A 23,120-nucleotide genomic window follows, 5' to 3' on the forward strand; every position below is an offset into this window, starting at 1 on the left:
TGTTTTTATTTTTTGGGAGTATTTGCCATTTTGTAGGGAGTAAATTGGCTGATAAACCCTTTATCTGTAGGGCTGGTCCCCAAGCAGCACCCCCAGTTTGCAGATAAACATATTTTGCAGGTGCACGTTGTTTCCTTCAAAGAAGCACCTATTCCCCATATAACTTTTCTGTAGGGGCAGTGATACCAATTGGCTCTCAAGAGGGACCAGCCTGGTCCTAGCTGGAGGAAACCTGGGGTGAAGATTTGGGAAATTCATGGGGTAGAGACAGCCTTTGCGTGCTACTGGGATATTACCAACAGTCTCCTAGCAAAGGACAGGCCACGTTTTAGTTCACTGCACCCTTCACCTAGGAGAAATATCCATTTGCATATCAGTCTTTGTCCCCACCCATAAGGGCAGTCCAGCTTGATGTGCTGCTTTGGGTGTAATCAAAATAAACACTGACACTCCCTTAAAGTTTCTTGATCCATTTCAACTGTGTTGAAATCAGAATGATAAACATGTGCTATTTCAGGGAAAAAAACATTATCAGTCCCTGATGAGGGCACGTGTGTTCTAAAATAGGTATATGATACATTTAAATAATAGCTGAAAGGAACGTTCATTGGCTGTAGTATGGATGCAGGTGCACATGGTCCAGCATAGATACAGAACTCAGATTAGCAACCGCAAACAATGTACACACATTCAAGGATAGGTGAGGGAGATACCATGGAAGCCACAGATAATACCTTTGCATAAATAGACACACATGCATGCATGTGGAAAAAATAGTCATATTAGAAGAGGTTGGTGATTTTCAATTGGCGTTGCCTCGAGTGAGTAAAGAAACAAATGATGTGTTGCACACTATAAGAATAGTCATCATTAATATGTGTGAAACAACACTATTGCTAGATAAAACATGGGGGAGACTTTTTTTGAACAGCTTGAAGGTAAGCTGTTAAAAAAGTGACAATGTAAAAGTATTTAGATTGGCAGTGTTGACAGGTTAATCACTGTGAGATTAAATGGGTTCCTAGAGATAATCAATATTGGTTAAAGGAATGGTTCGCCCAAAAAATTTTATTGCAAAAAAAGATGGGCAACAATAAAAAAAATAGATTGGCACTTTTTCTTTTTAAGTCCCTGTGTAAAATTTTGAGCAATTGAAGCTCAAAATTTACAAAAGCAAGCACATGGGGGCATCCATTTTGTGAAATGGATGCCCGCCTTTGCTCGCTTTTGCTTTTGCAGCACTAATGAAGGGAAAGCCAGCCAGCTGTAGTAAACAAAAGCTACCACTGGGTGGCATTTCCTTCATTGGTGCCGGGACTCGGAGGACGCAGACCAGAGACTACAGACAGAAAAGCTGCAGCTGCATCTCGGTAAGTGCTATTTATTTTTTAAAAAATAAGCACTAGCTGCGTTTCTTTTCCTAAGTTTTCCGGGCTGGAGGAGCCCGGAAAACTTAGAAATAAAACCGCATCTTTAGAAACGTTGTATTTATGTTTGCGGTAGCTTTTGAAGCTACCGCAAACATAAATACAACGTTATTGTGTTTTAAAACGCTGCGGTTTTTCTTTCTAAGTTTCTCAGGCTCCTCCCGCTCGGAGGAGCCTGAGAAACGTAGAAAGAAAAACTGCAGCATTTTTGAAACACAACCGCGTTGTGTTTCTGCCTGCCTTGGCTTTCACTTTGGGTCTCTGGTGCTCCCCCGGGGGGGCAGCAATTTGTATAAAATATTAAATTGTTCAATACATGTGTAGTTGTAAAATGTACCTGTTGTCATTAATGCAGCAGGGCACCTCATGGATACTCAACATATTGGGTAATTTCACTTTGTACCCCACAAAGAATGTTTATGGACTTGGTGGCAATGTCAATGGGCACACTGTATCATGCACATTGAATGCACTGCCTCATTGTACGCTTAAATGAACTCTTAATTGATGCACGAGCCTTTGCGAATGAGGCCCAGTATTTTGGAGTAACCTCTGACTGAATTTACACCAAACCTACAAAAGCCACTGCCTGGGTAGAGCCACTTTACAAGCAAGTGTTTTGGAGTCAATGCATCGAATGTATACTTCCAAATGTGAAAGAGACCTTTAAAAAATCGGCCCTATCAGAAAATTGATGGAAAAACGTGTTTTGGCTATGCTTAAAAACCTTTTGAATTATATCCATCATTCCACACTGGTTCTCCCTGACTCGCTGTGGAACCACACACTTTTTTCACCAGTTGTATCTAGCTGCACAAGCAAACTCTTTTAAAAAAGTTTTGCGCGCATCGTGGTCAGGGGACAAAATCATAAGGAAATTATTTTTGGCAACTTCAAAGGCGAAACCAAGTTTCGTGTCACATTACAGCAGACTGATTTGTATATTTAATTTCTTATAATGCTACTCCCAGGGGCTGGTGACAGCTGGTTTTCTTTGCCACACCCCCAACCTTGATGTGTTGCCATGCCAGCATTGTCACAGTCCAACATTCGCAAGAACAGAGAAATGGCGATGAGAGCGTTCTTCCACTTACAGCGCCACAGCCTGTCCTGGGAACACTCTCATTGTGCTTAATGTCTACTAAACCCACCGAGTTTATATTTAAACGCATAATCCACAACATGCCCATAAATGAATAATATGTAATCTGGATAATTACTAACATTTTACTGCATATTTTATGAATTCTCTAAAAAGGAAATGCATTCAAGTGAAGGAACTGTGTATCCTGTTAGCAATTAGAGTCCAATATGCCAGAATAAAGCTTTTCAAATCAAAGGCATCTCACATTCTACTTGAGCATTTGTTTTAAAACTTTAGATTTCAGACACAGTACAGAGCAGCCATTTTAAGTAGGGTAATCTAAGAGGGAGAGCTTCTGTACGGACTGGGGCATTGGACTTGTGTACCATATCATATTGCAACAAAGTCTGACGCCTCTAAACATGGAGCGCATGTTGCCCTTTCTGCTTTCAGGCAAGAACGCCCAAAGTAAATCCTGTGATCTGGTGTTTGGGAACTTCTGCCCTACCACTCGTTCATCCTGCCTGATGCCGCCTGTCTGTGGCTAAATCTCGGATGAGTAGGATAACGCTGTTTGCCAGAATGGATCCATTAAATCCTTTCCCCATTGCTCATCATGTTTTAATGGACACAGATGTTTATGCTTTCAACTCCAAAAAATGGACTAATGTGATGCTTTCCAGGGATGCATCATGAAGCATTTCTATTGACCTCAACAGGACATTTGCCGTTGTACTGCATGGTAATTGTCTTGGGAGGATAGCTCAGGGGCAACATGCTTGGAAGCAAGACGACACGGAGCAACACAGGTTCGATCCGCACTTAGAAACCTTTGGGTATTAAGCACATTATAAATAACCAATTATAAATATAATGCCTCTACTTGGATAATACGCTCGTGGCTGTGCACATGCTCAGCAAGAGGTTGCATGCACGCAACTACACTGTGGCTTCTCCCAGAAGAAACATAACATCGTCCTTACCAGAACATGCTGCTGCAATGTATAGAATTTTGTTTGGGGCTCAATATAAAACAGACATGATATGCGGGTACCTTGTCACAGGATATACCATTTTCCTTTCTCTATGGTTCAGTTCAATAAGAGTCGTCGAGAGCCATCTTGAGATGTACGGGCATCTGCTGGGACAGGGGTAGGGCACCTCTGAGGTGGTGTTATGATTGGGGCCACCATCCCTCAGACTGTACAATCTGAGGCCCCATTTGGCCAACAACCACCTCATTGGGCAGCCTTGGTGCGGGGATGCTGAAGTAAACTGGCCCCTATCTATGGGAGCACAAGAGCAATACACTCCAGCAGGAGGAGGAACTCTAAGGTTGTGCAGCAAGGCACATAGTCTTCCACGGCAAGACCAGCTGTAAAATCCCATAAGACCATTAAATCTCATGGGAGCGGCTGATCCCAGGCACCCATCTTGATGGTACGCTATTTAAATCACGCCCCCCCCCTTCAGCTCGCGCTTAGCGTTCAAATAACCTAACTCTCACAACGAGCACTAGAGGAGCACCACATCCTTACCTGTTCCGGCACCCTGAACACGCCTTTGATTTCCTGCTCTGCCCATACCATTGTGCACCTGGAGGAAGAAAACATAAAATGACTGACTGTACCCAACCACAGAGAATTCTCGTAACACTCTCCAAGTAAGGCTGTGAAACTCTGAAGGGCTACCACATCTGACTTACCTGCTGATGGCGAAACCCGCAGAACGGACTCCAGGTTCAGGTTTCTTCAGCAACGTGTAAGCAACCTGTAAGCAAGAAACACGATATTAGGAACTTAATTAATTAATGCAGGAGGGTCTGAGGGAAGACCCAAAAGACATTGACTAAGCATCAACCAATAAACAGAATCCCAGGAGAGAAGACCAAGAACTTGGTTTAAACACCGGTGAAACACAAACTCATGAAGACACTGTAGATCTGGTGAAAACCCAAATATGAGAAGCTGTCTCCAGTGAGACTTAATTGATGGGCCAGTGAGGTACCTGGTCCATTTTGCTTCCTCGCTCTCATCATCACGCACCAAGGAGAGCCTCTACCGGGGGTCGGTTGTGGGACACCCAGAGTAGTCTGGGTTATGATTACCCCCCTGTTCTATCCCTATACCACAACACATTTACTCACGGCAGAGAAGACGTCACGCACCACCAGATGTACCCATTCCTTCTGCTATAACCCTGCTAGTGCGCCTTTAGTGTGCCATCTGTGGTTGGGCTAGAAGTGGTGGGACAGTCAGCGGACGGTCTTAACGGCATACCTGCAGGACCCAGACAGGTGAGCATTACAGGTGGGAGCGGCTTCCTATCTGTGCGGAAAGATCTCTTCTCGTGTTTGGGAGAGAGAAAGAACTGGGCTATTAGTCAAGGAATGCTCTGGGCGATGGAGATGACACTCAGGGAGACTGACAGAGATCCAAAGGTGATCTACCTTAATCTTCACACTGCCCCGACATTTGCAAGTCCTAACTTAAAAACAAAGAAGTAGATAAACAGCAAAGAATTCACAATTGGGCGGCTAGGCTGAACCGTCAGGCTAGAGTCTGTAGAGGGCTAATATGTAGACTCAGCTTATAGCATTGTACAGATATACAGTCACCTAGGCTGTCTCCTGTTTGAAATGTGCATGCGAGAGCGAAGTCAGTAGTATAATGAATTCCACAGTGTATGGAAAACCTCATTGAATGATGTGTGAGCATGTTTGCATGCATGTCAGTTGAGTACCTGTGTGCTGATGAGCGAATGGACTGGTGGGTCCTCTGGCTTTTGTACACAAGAACACCTAAGCGTAAAAGGAAGTATAAGCCACACCTGATCTTTTCTTTATGTGGCTCCTTTGTGTTTCATCAATGGCGGTCCCTTCGTAACAATGGCATCTAGGTTCACTACTGCTGAAGAGGGGCAGTCAAACCTGACACCCAATGGCCCCAAAAAGAAAACCCCTCCATCAGCCAAGCGGCTGTGGTGTCTGTCCAGTTGTGCCAGCAGCCTTTACATGCAGGAAACGATTCTGCTGGAGTGCTTCACCACAGCGAGCCCCCAGAGTCGGGGTACAGAAGAAAGGTGTATTAAGAAGCCTCTCAGCCTATGTACTCTGTGGGACCCATTAATGAAAGTGCCATCGAGCAATTTATTCCAAGTGAGAGTGGGCCAAACTCGGACTGAACAAACAACTACACACCGAAGCACAGGTAATATGAGATTATAATTAAAAACAAGTCACATTATGGTCTTTATCTACAGTGGTGTCAAAATTCAGTAGCAGTTAGGCATCACAGTTAGGAATTCCATGTTCAATGGTCTTAGCGTGAGCTGATGAAATGCACTGACCCTGGTCCCTGGCTATGGTGGCACGTGAGGTCACATAGTATGACTGCTGGGCTCAGAACTGGAACACAAAACGCAATTGAAATAAAGGAAGGACTACACGTGGTTCTATGGAACACAGAAAGAATGGACATGCATTAGTAGTCAAAGGACTAATTGGAGGGAGGCTCCACAGTAAATAATAGATTTCCATTGTCATGGAAATGCGTTTTTCTCTTATAAGGTTCGTCAAGAGATATGTGATCCACTGGAATGTGGGCCCAAAAGAACTCCTTTGGATCAATGTTACTTGGGAATTATTGTCATAAGGTTCCTGCTTTTGGAAGAGCGATGTGTAAAGTGTAATGCCACCGTGTATCAGCGCAAGGTCTCGGGATTCTCGGAAGGTAGGGCCACTTCCCCCTGCCCCGTGACCATGATCCCAATTCGCACATAAGGGCAGATTTCAAAATTTGGGACCCTGAGGAGCAGCTGTAGATATGAGCCAAACAGCAGTTGGGAATTGTTTGGGCAGGATGTCTCTTTGTAGTCTCCTTTCCTGGATCTTACCTGAAATGTAGTTTTGTGAACCCAGTCACATTTTGACACTGCAGATGCAAGTATGTTGTTAAGAGCCTTGTAAAGACACTAGAGTGTCTAGAGTGTCTTCAAATGTGCACGTACCCAGGAGAGCAGCATCCGTGGATTCACTCCATGACACCCAAGAGTGCTTGTCCATTCATATCCTTGGGGTGGCATCATAGAGTTTGCCATATGGCAGCTTTGCCACCCATATGCCAACTATTAATGGTGCAAAGGTAAGAACTTCCATCCTCCCATTTGGTGTACCACACTTACCCGGATGCATTTTATTGCCTTGTCTGCTGTGTTGCCTCCCGCTTGAATGCTGTTTGGCAGCGCAGCGTAATAAAAGATTCATGCAACCCTTAGCGAATGATGCATTTCCGTTCCATGAATTTCAGTCATGATCATGCATGCTGATGAGTGGGTGGATGCGTGGGTTCTCTGACTTATGACAATGAAGTAACTACAGACAATATAATGCCTCATACTAAAAGAATATCCTTCATGCATTCCCCTTAAACAATATAGAGAGAGAGCATTTATTTAAACACTCTTGGCGTAGGTAGATCTCACAATATCTCCTATCCCTATCCAGGGAAAGTGATGGATGCTGAAAGGAGTGAAGCAGCTCAGTGTCCCACTAAGAGGGAATGAGCTCATAGTCCAAAGGCCAAGACTTTACACAGCACTAGTCAATTGGAAAGCCTTTACTGTATACACTCTGTCTCAAGCCTCTGACAGGGGCACTGCAGAACCTTCATCAATGGACCCAGAATACTGTACACACACGAGGAGGACTGATCACGGGGCGTCCACATAGCAATAGATGTCTCCTCAAGATGCAAACATTTAACAGGATGTAGGGAAAAGAACACATCTGACATCAGCTGGAGTGCGTTCCCGCTGCTCAGTCATGGGGAGTACTTTGATGCAAAAGTCGGGCTTCTAAGTGCACTGGACCAGCACCAGGTGCTGTTCAGCACCACATCTCCCCCTTCTGGACAGTTTTAGACAGTAGTGCTTTACTGCCATAAGAACAGTGCCCTGCTGTGGCTGGGTATGGTAAGGTTATGTCCTTAAGGGTCTACAAAAAGCCATACGGCCCTAAACAATGTTTAAGGGTGGGCCCTCTGAAGGGAAGGTCTCTGCAAGAGAAAGGAACATTCTGGAACAAGCTCACAGAGGGAGTCACCGAGGGGTACCCTCCCACAGCCTCTTTTCTCAACCGTCGCACATATATGCATGAAGGTCAGGAAGCATCTGTTTATCGGAGGACTGATGTGGATTTCAGAGGGTGTTAAAGCAGCAGGTTATACACAGTTAGGGTGCTGACAAACTAACCTTCAAATGTGACCTATTCCCCACATCGAGGGAAGTAGTGGTAAGTAGCACTTGCCACACCATTATGACTGAACACTTTCCAGTCAAAGTTTTTACTTTTTTTTATAATACAAATGCATTCATACAATGCATTATAATGTATTATAATTAAGTATATTGTGCAGGCAGCCAGGCAACCACCACAACATCATTCTAATCGGAAACCGCACGCCTTGCAGGGAGTCTTCTGGAAGAGGGGTGTCCTCAAGGCACTCCAGCTATTGATCTTGTTCTGGGTTTCCTGGGGTGTGCAATGACGCATGAGATCCTTTTTTTCACAGCAGGTGGGAGAGCCCCACTAAACACACCAAACTCAAGCATCAGGCAGCCCTTTATGTTCACATGTTAGGACAACAAAGGTAGCCCCACTGTGGACGTAGCCCGGGAAATCTGTGTTTCAATTGCTACCACTGTATGAGGGCTCTATCAGAAACCGTAGTGTCATTTAGTTCCAAGACACTAGTGGGCCTCATTACGACTTCGGCGGTGGATCGCGCCGGAGTCGTATTTTTACCGTCACCCGGGAATGGACAATTACCGGGGTATCACAACCCCGGTGGACCCATTAATTGCCCATTTCCGGGTGCCACTAAAAAAATGCTCCCCATTCCCATTTGATCCCCATAGGGCTCAATGGGAATGGGGAGGCCGGTTGCACCGGCACCATTCTTCAATGGTGCCGGTACGTCCGACACGCTCTGCTCGCGGGTGCCGGCTCGCCCCGCCATGCAAAGCTTACCAGTACCGTTGTTGCTGGACCAGCAAACTTGTAATGAGGCCCACTGAATGAAACAAAATGGGCCTCCGAAGTGCTTTTAAAAGTAAAGGTAATGTTGCAGTGTAACGTGACTTCACTGCAGCCAAATATTGATGCCTTTCTTTAATACCGTGCAATAAGAATCATAGCTTGTACATATTCTATACACATCTGGAGTGCAACATCAAAGAGGTATACGTGCCTCTCTTAAATTGAACCAGAATAAAATGGCAACACTGGCAGGACAGTGCCAGCACATTTTCAATATCACACAAGTACAAGAATCTAGGGCAGCACAAATGAGGATTAATTTGACCCCAGAGGCAACATCAATCGGGGTCTCTCTCTTGGTCAAGTCTGGCGCTGTTTTGCATGTGCCTTGCAGGAGGTGAGTTGCAGCACAGGAGGTTTCCCATATCAGACAGACGGGGCAGATCTGATCTATAACAATATGTGGATAACAAAAGATGGCGGCATCTAGTTATATAATTATATGTTTATGCAATTCTTCCGCCTGTAACTAAAAGGGGATGTGCCAGTTTCATAAATTTGATTAAATACATTGTTACTAACATTGCACTGAAATGCTCCATACTCCATATAAACAATCTAGGTTTACTGGGTATATCGGCATGCATGAGAACGTGTATTGCAGACATCTTCCCTCTCAGTAACCTAATGCATTAACTAATGGATCACATATAAAGATCCACATATTACTAGATAAAGAATGCAATCACAATAATAGCACAACAAGCACCGGAAAGCCATTGTATGCTGATCCCATAATTTCATGCAAGATATCGCACTTGTAAATATACACATATAAATTAGATTTGCTTTGGGGTTACTGACAATCATGCTGACAGCGGGATATACAGAATTCAGGTGGGAAAAGTCAGAGTAAGTAATGAAGATCTCACCCACCTTACACACTTTTGAGCTCAGTTGGCTAACGAAATAATGTGGTCCAACTACGAAACAAAGAATTGCAGTTTTTATTTATTTTTTATTTGAGGCAGACTGAGTTTAGGGCCCTTTAGGAACGCGCATGCAATGGATGGGTTCACAGAACAACTCTGATTCCAAATAACCAAACCAACTCAGGAAGATTACTGTTTAATTATCAATTATCGAAACAGGGAGTTACAACCAACATCAACGGACGTACGCGCAATTTCTCTCAACAATCTTTTCATAAAAACAAGATTATATATTCAAAATACGTCAGAGGTGATGTCATACTATGTGCCAAATAATGAAAAACCTACTGGGGATCAGGATAGGCTTAAGGGGAACAACTAAGTACACATTACATAGGAACTTGGATTGTAATTAGCTGGCCACTGTCAGGTGGACAATATATGCCTACCTCTAAAAGATGTCATCTTCAAAAATATTAAGTACACAGTTTCTCATTGGTCTTCAAACTATAAGGTCCTTCGTTATATGGACCACTAAATTGGTTGGCACGCTTGTGCCATGTCTGAAACATTCGGTTCATTTAGCAGCACCTAAGCCCAGACGCAGGTGCAAGGAGATGGGGCCTGATTCTACCTCCCCACCCAATTAGCCCAGAATCTCTCATCACCCATTCCTTCTGCCATGAAGATGGTCTTTGAACTTGGCCTTGCAAGGTATCCTTGTCTCTGAGAATACATGGGAGTTCGGGCACTCACTATCGTTGTTCTAGGACTCCAAGTTCGACTCTATTTTCATCCTTGGCTCACGTGACAGGAGACCACGATTTGGTCCATTTTGCATATTTTAAATGTCTTAAATGAATAAAACTTGGCACTCCTGGTGTTCTTTCTTTGCACCTTAACAAGAGATGATTCATTCTTTGCATGTTCACTCCTTTCCAGAACAGATAGCCGACTTTGGCTGTTTCAGCCTTGACTTCAGGCCACATAACATCTCCGTGCAGCTTCACTATTCAGCTTATTCTTACTGTGACATAATTTTCCCTTTCTTCTTCATGGGTCCTGGATTCCTAAATTCATGATCCTGAAGTCCAGCTTCTCTACAGTGGCGGCTTCGCCTGCATTCTATTCACTACATATAGCCAGCTTCTATGACTTAGTCTACCTTGCGTTTCAGCGTCTGTACAATTATTGAATGGCTGATTCTCTGTAGCACTTTGTGTAAGTGTAATCTTCTTTTTCATATTTAAAAGTTCACTTGACTCTTTATTTCATCATTAGTTTCTGTAGGATCCATGCATTCTCTTCAGCCAGTATCCTGAGACGTCGTTCATATTCTCTTATGACGTCACAGGCATCTTTCTTTGTTTCTTTTCTCATATTCCTTCAGGGAGGTCCTCCCTCAGATTGTCATCCCTTTGGGGATGCATTCGATAGGGTTGTCTCAATGGGTATCTTCTTTCGAATATACGCTGCAGAATTGGCACAACTGCTGGTGTCAAACACAGCACGATCGCAGGTTTCCAACATATGGGAGGCAAGGGGGTGGGGTTTCCTTCAGAGGCATGCAGCTGCTCCTCTACAAGACCTTACTCTGTGAACAAATCAAGTTCATGTTCCTGTGAAGTACATTTTGTGCTTGGGTTTCAGCTTTCGTTTTGCAATATGGTAACCTGTAAGCTTCACATCTAAACCTGAATATCATGTGGCTGTTTCATCAGTCTGAAAGTCAACAAGCATGTGCCCCATAAAAAAAAGTACATTTAAACTAAATCATGAAGTCAGTTTGCCCACTAGGGGCCAATCTGCTTATTGATTCATCCAGATTCAGAAAGAAGTATGCACATCAGGCCTGTGCAAATTGAGCTCAATATTCAGGAAACAATTCACATAAGAGATCTGTGGGTACATACAGGGGTGGACTGGGAACGAAAAGGGGCCCTGTAAATCTTTTTCAAAGTGACCCCATATTACACATTTTCAGCAAGCCCAATCTTTTTCCTCTGAGAACATTTGGAAATAAAATAGCTTACCATATAAAGAAGGCCCATGATGCAGAGGCCTACCGGGAAATCTACAGAGTTGTCTACAGGTATCCAGTTATTGTAGCAAAAACTTTTTATTCAAGGTAATTTTTACCGAAACCAAATCACTGAAAAAATACTGATTTATTTTGAAATATATATATATATGGAGGGGCAAGGGGTTAAAACAGGTGGGGAGGGGTTTGGGGGATAACAACATTGGGAAATGAGAGGCTTGGGGGGTGATTTGGTTTCAGTAAAAAAATACCTCATATAAAAAGATTTTGGCATAAATCACATCGAACCTTGCCTATAGGCCAGTCCACCCCTGGGTACGCAGGTGGAAACCGCCAATGTGATCCTGCTCCTGAATATGTATTGGCCATCTCTGCCATGTGCATTGAACAGCTGATCAATGCAGGCCCGTGCTATGGACTGCCAGCCTCGCAGATGTGAGGTTGAGCTTTACTCATCCTTTCTCTGCATGGGGGAGTGTGCGTTTTTCCTTCTTTGAGAGGGTGGCACCAAATAGAATAGACCTGACGTCAGCCTCAGGAGGGTCCGCGCTGATCACTGAGTGGCTATACAAAGGACTTCCTCTAGCCTGACAAACGCCCAATGATGTAAATCCACACCTGTGTAGGTAATACTAACATTTGGTGTTTAATATAGTTCTGCATACTGGAGTATTTCATAAAGCTTTGGTAAACATATACCAATTATCACCCCAATGGTGGTGCTCAATTTGCAACCTCGGAAATATGAAGGCACGAGTCAGTCCCTCTGGCAGCATCTCCTCGTTGGAGGCCCGCGTGCTAAGGAAAGAGCTAAGCATCGCCTTTCATGTGCATCTGTGCAGGTGCACTAAATTGAAAGGTTTGCAAACACAAGTGAACTTTCTTCTTTCCAAATCATGGCCGTGTTATTTCTACGAGTCATCCCAAATGTGAACATATGGTATTATGACACTTCCTTTAGCAATTGTGCAGCTGATTACGAATGGTTGATATGAGCTGTTTTTTACATCAGTGGAACACCATCTTTAATAGCATTATCAACTGGAGCACGTTTGGTTTCCTTTGCACAATGGAACATTGTGGGTATGTCCACCCCCAGAGAGTCAGTTCTAGTGCTTCCTGCCTCGTCATTTTCCTCTCAAGAGTGTGACTGTTCAGCCCACACTTTGCTCCACATTGTATAACCATCTTAAAGAGGATATGGCTAAAAGGTGTAGCCCCCGTATGTGTGACGCGAGCAACAATCAGCCAACGTGTGCTTTTAAAGTTCGTGTTATTATATGAATGGCTAGCAGTTCATTTAAACTCAATGATACGCTGTCGCAGTGCCTCTTAGTTGGTCAATATGAATAAGCTCTAAAATCTGCATTCTCCTGGCACTTGTCCACCTGGCCTCTCCTCATCACTCGCCTGACCAAGGTGCCATCCTCCCCCTTCTTCCTCGCCACCAGCACTTACGCGCTCTGCGCTCCGATTTGCACTTCCTTTCCCTCCCTAGCATGAGCGCATTCTGCTCTGACCGGCTCTTCCCCCTCCTCCCCAGCCCCATGCACTTCATGTTACGGCACTTGCAAGATCTGAATGACACAAGACCTAGTAGGACTGTTTTGTTATTTCATCCGTGTCTCCCTCCCGCCCCCTCGTCTTGTTGCGCATTGAAACACCTTTTGCTGTATAGGCACATTATAAATACCCAATGCATAAATAAATGAATAAATAAATCTGCTGCAGTCGCGACCACATTCAGGGTTGCCTCTGGCAGATTCTATCATTTCCCAGTCATGGTCACATAAAAGCATGGGAATAAGGGCAGCTCCAAGCTTCCCGTGCATTTTTACTGACCTGGTTGGGAAATGACCAGTATGTGCATGCAGGCGTTACAATCTATCCCTAGAGATTCTGCCAGTTTTTCTCACTTGCAAAATGCAAGCAGACATGCACGAGGGTCCAAGCCTCTCTGTCCGCATCAAAATCAAATACATGCAAAGACACGGTCAATTTTCCATCACAGAGTAGTGAAATGTATGGAGCACGTTCCCCTCTCTTTGTTTGGCGACCTTGTGGGAATTTAGATGAAAATAATGCCACTTGAAACCTCTATCAAAATGTGAGCGTGCGTTTGTGCCAACGTCAACTGAACATTCTAAGTTTTGGAGTGGCCCATCTGTATGCAGTGAGAGTTCCTGGAAAGGAAGGGAAGACTCGAAACCCTACCAGGACCATACCTCCATTCCCAAATCTGTGGAAAGAAGAGTTGCATGGTCCACCAGGCCAACTGCTGCTGAGAGATCCAGCAATACCAGAAAACAGATTGCCCACCATCAGCTGCCCAGAGAATGTCCTCCATTACAAGGGCTCTATTTGTTTTGCGCACATAGTAGAAGTTGCTCTGAAAGAAGTCTACCTGTTCTATGATGCTTCTAATTTCAGAGCAACCCCTTCTGGGGAAGTCGCACACATTCTGGGGGTGATTTTGTACACAATTAGCTCATACTAGGAATGCATAAAAGCAGTTTTCACTTTCCTTTTATTCTCCACTCAATTTCAAAGCTTTCCTGAGGCGTAGGAGGGCAGCACGGTGGAGATAGCACCTCCAATTTGCTTCCTGGCTCAGGAGATTTTCATGCTGGCGTAAAACCAAAGCATTCCAATAGAATACGCCTAAAATTAGCACCTGCTAATGATCAGGTGGATTCCATTATGAAACAATGTCTGCAAAGGTTATTTGCAGGTAGTGTTTTATTTTTCTCCCAAAGCAGTGAGTACAAGCGTACAGTAAAGGTGATTTCACCTTCATTTACTGTTAAATATTTCACTCAGCTTTGGGAGTGTTTAAAAATGCATGCAGGGCCAACCAACACTCAAGTGCACGTGTTGATGGTCCTCTGCATGCAATTACCATTCATGGCAAAATGGCCCCCTCTGTCTCTTCCATACCACCTCATCAACCAACAACCACCTGAACACTGGTGTCTTGCTGCCCTCAAACCTGATGCCCCGCCTGCCAACCCATACCCTTTCTTTGTTCACAAACCACCCAGTGCCCCGCCTTCCCACCCGCTGACTTGTAGACTTCCTTTTCCCCTGTTCCTCCTGGTCCCCAGTGTGCCCGACCCACTTACCTCTTCTGTCTGGATAACACAGGAAATATGTTCCACAGACACAACACACACCTAAAGAGGAGCCACTTTAGTGATGCAGCAAGGCCAAACTCCTGATTTATATGTTCTTATTAGAAGGAAAACAAACAGGACCTGATAAGTGCCTACGGTTGGAATGGGTCAGGTTGGCAAGTATGCAAAGAGACCTAATAACTCCAGGAAAATTAATTGAATTCATCCTGTTATCCTGTATTAAGGGGATATTTGTCAATACAAATCAATAATATTGTTTACCGTGATCAATGGACTGGGCAGTGGTCTCACTGGGTCCAAGTTGGGTACAGCCGTTCGTAGCCTACTAGTCACCTAATTGTGGTTGGTATATAAGCATTAATTGGATTCTTGGATCAACACTGCAGGATGTATCGAGCATCTGTCAATGCTTAAAACAATATGGGTCCTGGCTGCTTGCTCCACTGTTTTTCCAGCGATGTTTAGGGCTGCATGTATCAAGGTGTTTGCTTAAGGGAACATAGTGCTTTAAGCTGGATTGTTCTATCTAAATCAATTCAAAGTTCCCTTACAAAATTGCAAACTAGTGAGCACTTACAAAATAGCAACTCAGCATGGAACTTTGCGTAAATGGATGGAACTAGAGAAGAAAGGATAACCCACAGTGAAAAAGCAGTAACATCTTCATAATTACAGGAAGGAACTTTAAGACCTTCAGGACTTCAACATTAGATTTAAAGATTTAAACAATAGATTTAAAATCAATTTCAAAAGGAATAAGAAAATGCTCTGTCCAATAAAAAGGAAGTGGATCAGAGTTTGTGGAATATTTGGAGTGGAGAGCATGTGATGGGAGATATTACCTTTGTTAGGTGTTGGGAGACAAACGTGTAAAGAGTCTGACAAAGTAGTGTATCACTTCACAGTATTTGAGAATGGGCTACATATTAGACAAAGGCTTCCAAAAAAATGTGGGACAGGTCCTTTCGGACCCTTAGATTACAATACACCTCCTCCTTTTATTTTCCTTCACCCCATGTGCAGAATGGGCTAGCCGCCTGGCAGCATTTCATAAAAACCATAAGAAGTTCACGAATGGAACCAGGGGTCTGCCAAAAATAAAAGATCGAGATAAACCCAGAGACTTGCTAGCGGCTTACCTCTGACAAATTCCTAACTCTAGGTGGAGAATAGAATTCCTAAGATTTAGGATGAATGTTATACCTACCTGAGAGATAAGGGGTATCCGGACAAGTTCTAGAGGGGAGAGGTCATCCCAAGGGTGTAATCTTTGTAGCTCTCAGCAGATGCAAACTTTGAGACACATTCTAACAGAATGTAGTGTGATCCATACCCTGCGTGAAAAACATTTTTCTCGCTTTGTGCTGTCTGAGGAGATACCCACATCCCTCCCTTTTTGGAAGAGAATGTTTTCGGGGCATGAAAAGTGTGGTATTGGAGGTACTCAGATTTTAAAATGTTTTAGGTTTTATCAAATTGTAAAGTCAGATGTACTTATTTGTGATGAATTTAGCTATTCTCATTTTATGGTTTTTGAATATTGTGTTGTCTTAATGCTTATGTTGTTTCATTCCTTTTATGCAGTTGTGAAAAGTCTATTTTTGACTACAACATAAAAAAAAATAAGATCAAGATTAAAAGTGAGTTATATTTATATATCTGAGATGTCAGTAGCATGTGCCATGGCAGGATCATAATTACAGAGGTCACAGTGTCACATGTCACAGTGTACTGTAAAGGTAGTATCCAGCGCCCTAGTTCAGAGTAGACTAAAAGCTCATTTATTATCAAGAACATAGTTGGCAATGTGTAATTTACGAGGACTTCCAGCATAAGAACAGACATATGAAAACCGTGTATTTGTAGGCTAAGGGAGTGTCGATTGATATACTTAAAAAATGATAGGAGGTTAATTAAACATATCTGAAATAGTTTAGACAAGAACCCGAGTCTCCGGGATCCTCAGATACTCGGACAGGCTCACGTGGGACGTGCACAGCCCCTCATCAAGGCTCCAATCACATATACACCCCTTTAGTTAGTTTCGGGGATTTGCTGCCTGTCTGTTGCTACCACTCTAATTCTTACTAAATGCCAGCAACTGTTTGGTACCATACAGTGATCATGTTTGTATTCCAATGAAGGGTCATTTTCATCTTTGGGTTTGTGTATCTCTTTTTCCAGGCCAGAGAAAGGTGTTTGACCTGCCTTTTGGAAGCTGCCTCTTCCGCAGTGAAGTGTATGACAACCAATCCACATTTTCCTTTGATAACTGCACCACCTGCACCTGCAGGGTGAGTTAAGCACAGGAAGTGCTCTGTCATGACTGTACCTCCTTTGCCTTCTGAATTTCTTATTGTAGATGATCAAGCCGATGAAATGTCTTCACTGTCTGCAACCCCAGAGATTGTAAAGGGTTCATTATGGAGAACAATTGTACTATTGAATAAATAAGACGTGTTATCCCATGTGCATGGTACAATATGGGACAGCATTTGATCAATCAACAATCCTAGTTCATCAGAGTTGGTCAAGTGATTTTCATAGGTCACAAGACTTTGTAGTTCTAGCTAGAGAAAGAGCTTTAGGTCTCACCAAGGCATCTTGGATGTATATATCAGAGAGACCCTATTGGGCTTACCAGCAGACCCCGAATGCAGCTTCACCAAACACCAGTCCAACCCATTGGATTCACTGACACCAACAGCTGAGTGAACAGTTGAATTTCTATTGCGTCTTTCTCTCATTGCAGAAGAGAGGCTGAAGGGAGGTGGAAAAGGGAGTAAAGGAGAGAAGGACCGCCAATGAAGGCTGGTGACAGGGAGTGGGCATAGGGCAGCGAGAGTGAGAAGGTCAGCCAGAAGGAATGGCACCAGAACAGAGGATCCATGGGGACATGGAACAGCAGCACCGCCTAGATTGATGGCAGAAGTAGGGGGAAAATGTAGATCCTCCAAAAGGAGATGACACGAGTAATATGAGATGGGTGCATGAGTGCGGTGGAGGATGGAAGCTGGTATATGGTGGAACCCACCATTCAATGGAGGCAAAGGGGAAGAGGTTAGAGGAGTGAGAAGTTAGGGCTACTGGGTGGGGGAGCTACCCGCACTCCATGAACAGAGACAGAGCAAGGAAAAAAGAGGCAGCGAAGAAGGTGCTGAATCAGTGAATCCGATTTGGTGCCGAGGGCAGCAGAGCAGTGGGTGGGATATTGTGCATTGTGATCAGCAGGAACAGGGATCAGAGAGTGAAGGTTGATGGAAACACATAATGCATCAATCGGCTGCTCTGTGATATGGCGAGTGTCACTCGCTGTTTCTTGCTTTTGACTTTGTGATCCCATACATATCCATCCTTCTATTACACGGCCTGTAAAGAAGAAAGAAATAACCACAACCCTGCAGGCACCTGTCTTCCTAGTCTGGTTGCAAAGTAGAATTTGAAAATAGCTAATAAAGAGTTTTAAAGAATGTGTGAGCATACTAAGTAATAGAAACACTATATTTCTATAAGTGCAAAACAATTCTTAAAATATATGTTCATTAGAAATTTTGAAATCATATTTAGGGTCCTGCAGGGAGTGTGGCAGGTATGCACAAACAGTAGGAATTGCTATCGTTTGTTTAAGGAGTACCTACCTCCCAGTTACAGTCTTTTTTCTATATCCCTAAATGTGCCAATAAAAATGTTTCTTTTCCTACTGATCCAATTAAAATTCCTAACAACTTATATATGTATACACTTCCTCCACACCCTCCTCTAATCTTTACATTGTGCCACTGTGATGTTCTCCCTTCTAGCTGGTCATCCTGTCCCCTTTCAGATTGGTAACCGTGCTTTTAGATCTTCTGACAGTGATCAGGAGAAACTATGCTTGTATGACTCTTTCATGTATTCAGGTCTCTTGTCTCATGTCCTGTTACGGTATTATGGGATTTTGGCTCTGAGATGGTTTGTAGCACCATACTATGCATGGTCACTGGGTGGTGTGTTCCTGTAGGTGAATTATTTGTTTCAATAATCCTTATTATTTATTTTCTGACACATGACTTTTTTACAGTGTTTTGACATGTGGCTTGGTCCGTGCCTCATAAAGCTAAACATATAAATTAGATAAGAAATTGTAAGATCAAGAAAACCTAACATATTTTCTAAATCTGTGCCTAATGAAATACATAATCACAAAAATGATTGTAAAATAGAAACAGCCAAACACATTTAAAATGTGCACGGCGTAAAGAAAACACTCTTTGCACATTACCTAGATACCTTTATGGGGGTACAAATAGAACAATCACTTTCTTCATTGCACAAAGACTATCCCCGGCAGTAGAATAGTTAGTGGCTAAAGCGATAATGCAGTAATGAGTCATGGACGCTGCCATATTGATTGAAGGAGGCACAGAAGTAGCACATTTGGGAAATCCAATAGTAGCCAATTTAATTCTGAAATTTGCAGGGGGAAGATTTAATCTGATGAAGATCGATGAGGTGGAGTTCCTTGTAAAAACAGAGGGTACCTATGACCGATAGGATATATAAACTCACAGTGAGAAACCTCTCCATTGTCCCCTCAATGTCGATCTAAGGATGGGATTTCTGGTTCCTGTCAAGTGCACCACTCATTCCACATCTGCACTCAAATATTGCCTGTGTTTCTGTTGAGAGATGATGGCTTCCTGCTGCTAATTAGGGCACCCTGGTTACAATCTCCATTTTCGATAAATTGAATAATCTTTTTTTCACCATTCTTCCACTATGCCCGTATTCCAATAATGTGTTATATCCATCGTGGTGCGGAACAGAGGATTTTGCTCTGATTAATGATTTCATTTGATTTTGATATATCTTTGTTTGTTAAACAAATCTAAAGCTATAACCGAAATGGTAGAAACTACTTGTTTTTCCCATGATTATTAACTAGAAAATGGGAAACAAATCATGATGGATTAGTGTCGGAAAGAGAAGACAACAACACAAAAATCTGTTGAGTGTCTGCAAGAACAAAGAACATAAAAAACAATTGTGCAAACATGTTAAGTACATGTTCTGTATATTTGATTTTGCTTTTAGAACCACCTTTTGCAAACATAGGCCAGGTGGGAGAATGGGTTTCTGCTGAGTCTGTGTCAAGAATGAATTATTGAACTATACAATTGCATTCTCAGAGTGAAAGTAACCCACAAGCCTATTGAGATACCACCAAATCACCAGCACTAACTGTGATTGTGCTGCAGGTCTAAACAAACACAATTATACCACTAGCATGGACACCTTTACACCACTAGTATGGACACCTTTGCACCACTAGCATGGACACCTTAACACCACTAGCATGGACACCTTTACACCACTAGCATGGACACCTTAACACCACTAGCATGGACACCGTTACACCACTAGCATGGACACCTTTACAAAATGAGATAAGGAAATGCTGGTAATGCCAATATTCATGAAGGGGTGTTACCTCCCTCAGTAAAGCATATCCTGCTAGAATGCTATGAATGATGTAAGTTCTTCCATTTAATGTGGGCCATTTCTGGAAGGAGAACACTATCTTGTAATAGAAAAGAGAGGGGGTGTCTCTCAACTCTGAGGTTCTATAAAATGCAGTAGAATATGGAGAGAGAGGGAGCAGGACTATCCAGTATGTAGTTTCCAAAAACGGAGGTGGGTGGGTTTCATGAAAAGGGATTAAAAAACAGCAGAATGTTACAGAAATTAAAGCAGCAAACAGGGGAAGAAAGAGTACAGATACTAGTCTGAGTTCAGTCTAGATTTGTGGGAGTAAGCTTTCTCCCTGTGGATCCACTGCCATAGAGTGTAGACAATAAAAGTGGCTGCAAGTGTGGCAAGCGTTGCTATATGTGCCTAACCCTTCCTAGCAATCCAAGCTCTAGAGTCTTGCAAATGAGGATGTTTCTTGCATTTGGGTCCATTGGTTTCGGCCGACTCATGTTTTGATATTTTATACTTGTGAAAAGGGATGCTTGACTCCCTGAACTCTGCCTCTTGAGTTGATGAAAGATATTTGGAGAGCCTGAGAAGACATTGCAACAAAGTCTAAAACCAAGCGCTTACTTTGCCCTAAAAAACACATACAAATCTATGATGACACAAAAACGCTTTAGATGCCCAGTGAAATCTTTCCCTTTGTCTTTTTTCCTCTCTTTCCAGGTGGGAGTACGGCAACTTGGGCAGGACTTGTGGGTTGAGCCCAGAATACTTGTAAATATTGTGAGAGCAACTCAGTGAGAATTTTCATGTTTCCTTGCCATCCTTTCACCCAGGACTCCACCGTTGTATGCAAGAAGACATGCGCCCACGGAGCCTGCAACAAGAACAGAGAGTCCTGTTGTGATGAATGTGTCATGTATGTCCCCACCGAGGAAGTGAAAGTGTGCAAGGCTGGAAGCAAGATCTTCAGGGTAACGTTGTACTGCAAATGTAATTGGGGAATGCCGCTGAGGTCAAAATGTATGTAGCCTGCCCTTTAATGGGTTATAATGGGTTAGGGATAGAAGGTTTGCTCATTTAGGTAGTTTATATTGATGTGTTAGGCACAGCATCATAATCCTTAAACAATATCAGCTCTGCTTGCATTCAATCAGATACATTGAGCATATATATATATATATATATATATATGTATATATATATATATATATATATATATATTCCCTGTACTGTAGCTTATTTTGCACTTTTGCATTACGTAATCCATCCATAATTGGGGCAAATGTTACTGACTTGTTCCTACCTTTGGTCGTCCTGAGACTTTCAGTGATCTGCTCTTTGCTGCTGGCACTTGCACTTTATTGCCACTTTGGCTTTTCTGCTGACTCCATTGGCGGTTCCTGAATATTCCCTGCAGACAAGCCCACTACAGATACTAGTATTTGCACTTTAACCTTATGGGTCTGTCCAATGTTGACATTTAGACCATCTCAGGGTTTCATTTATTGGTGAAAGAACTTGTACTTTCATTCTTTGTGATCATGTTTTTATCAATGCATGTATTTTAACATTGTGTATTTAATTCATGTATATGTTTTATAATTTAAGGGTGCAATGTATCACTATGAGCACTTGCATTTTAACATTTTGTAAATATGCTTTTCTCCATCTCCCTTTCACGTGATATGTCCAACCGTTTTGGCATGTTTTAACTGTATGTTAAATCATGTGCCCTGTTTTGTCTTCTTAATCCTCAACCCATGAGCATTGTCGTATTAAGCATTAGACCTTTAAACGGTCTGGTTATACCATTTAGGTTTCAATGCATTACAAGATGTCTGCCCCCATGCTGCACTGCTTCCTGGTGACACGAACAGTGGTCATTGACATAGTGGAGGGACTTGGGAGGTTATTTAATCATGCACTTCCCATGCCTACTTTGTGTAATCAATCACTCTGTGAGCGCCAAACGCGTTACCTTTCACTTTCTCCTAGTGCTCTGCAATTGCATTGCATGCACTAATAAACTTCGGAAGTTATTTCAACTTGGTCGTTTTTTCTTCATTATTGTCAGCATCTCGTGACACGAAGTGCGGTCTGCCTGCTTTCTGCAGGTTCTTGTTCTCTTTTGAGTTATGTATATAATCACTGTGCAAATAATAGAACGTTTTTTGATAATGTACAATTTCTATTTGTTTTTTATTTCCCTGACATTGTAGTCATTATATTCTGTGACTTTACAATATTGTTTTACTCCAAATTAGCACTCGGCTGCATCTGATCCTCCATTCGCATTTCAGGGAACCGGGACTCCACTGATTCAAGCTTGCGTTCCCTGTTCTGCAACATATCATGGACGCTGTCTGCCATTTTATCTCCCTGCAGTGCCACCCTTGCCTCACCCTACCTTCGACCCGTCCGCCCATTAAGAAGGTAAATGTGTTTTCGGTCAGGTGGGACGAGGCAGATGTTGCCCGTTTTATCGATGCCTGGCTCTTCTCTACAGCCATTATATCCGATGCCCATGAGTGTGTGCCCTGTCGTTGTAGGTCAGAAGTCACAGACCGCACCTGCAGGCCTGCTCTGGGGCTTTTCTTGGACTGCGTTGCTTTTCACTCGCCCTGCTGGGTAATAATGGCAATAATGCCAGGATGTATGGCCATATCAGTGCCTAAACCCCCCCCCTCTCTTATTGGAGGGCCTGATTTCTCGGGGTCCTCCTATCAATGCTAGCTGGCAGGACCTCACCGACAATGCCTTGTCTATAGCTCTCAGCATTACTCACTAAGTAACCAATAGAAAAATAACTTCAGCCAACGCGTGCATATAGAGTGCCACAATGTTCCTCTTGGAAAGATTTCCAGCAGACAGATCCTTGCTTTAGGACCACTTCTAACAGTGGCTACAGAAGTGTGTCAGAAATACTGCACCCTAGATTATTTTAAAAAACTCCATCATTGTCACCTGTTGGGATGAACAACAAACAGAGGCTTGAGGCAACTTTG

At 43.1% G+C, this 23,120-nt stretch overlaps 1 protein-coding gene across 1 annotated transcript in view; it reads left to right on the forward strand.

Moving 5' to 3' along the window:
- The window catches only part of BMPER (BMP binding endothelial regulator), a 501,081-nt gene that overhangs the window by 312,633 nt on the left and 165,328 nt on the right, over positions 1-23,120 (forward strand). The window contains exons 8-9 of the mRNA XM_069613241.1: positions 16,840-16,949; positions 20,949-21,086. Of these exons, the coding sequence (XP_069469342.1) occupies positions 16,840-16,949; positions 20,949-21,086 (248 nt within the window). The remainder of the gene's footprint in view (positions 1-16,839; positions 16,950-20,948; positions 21,087-23,120) is intronic.

The sequence above is a fragment of the Ambystoma mexicanum genome, chromosome 5p, assembly GCF_040938575.1.
Source record: "Ambystoma mexicanum isolate Mex_15411 chromosome 5p, UKY_AmexF1_1, whole genome shotgun sequence".
Taxonomy (NCBI): Eukaryota; Metazoa; Chordata; class Amphibia; order Caudata; family Ambystomatidae; genus Ambystoma; species Ambystoma mexicanum.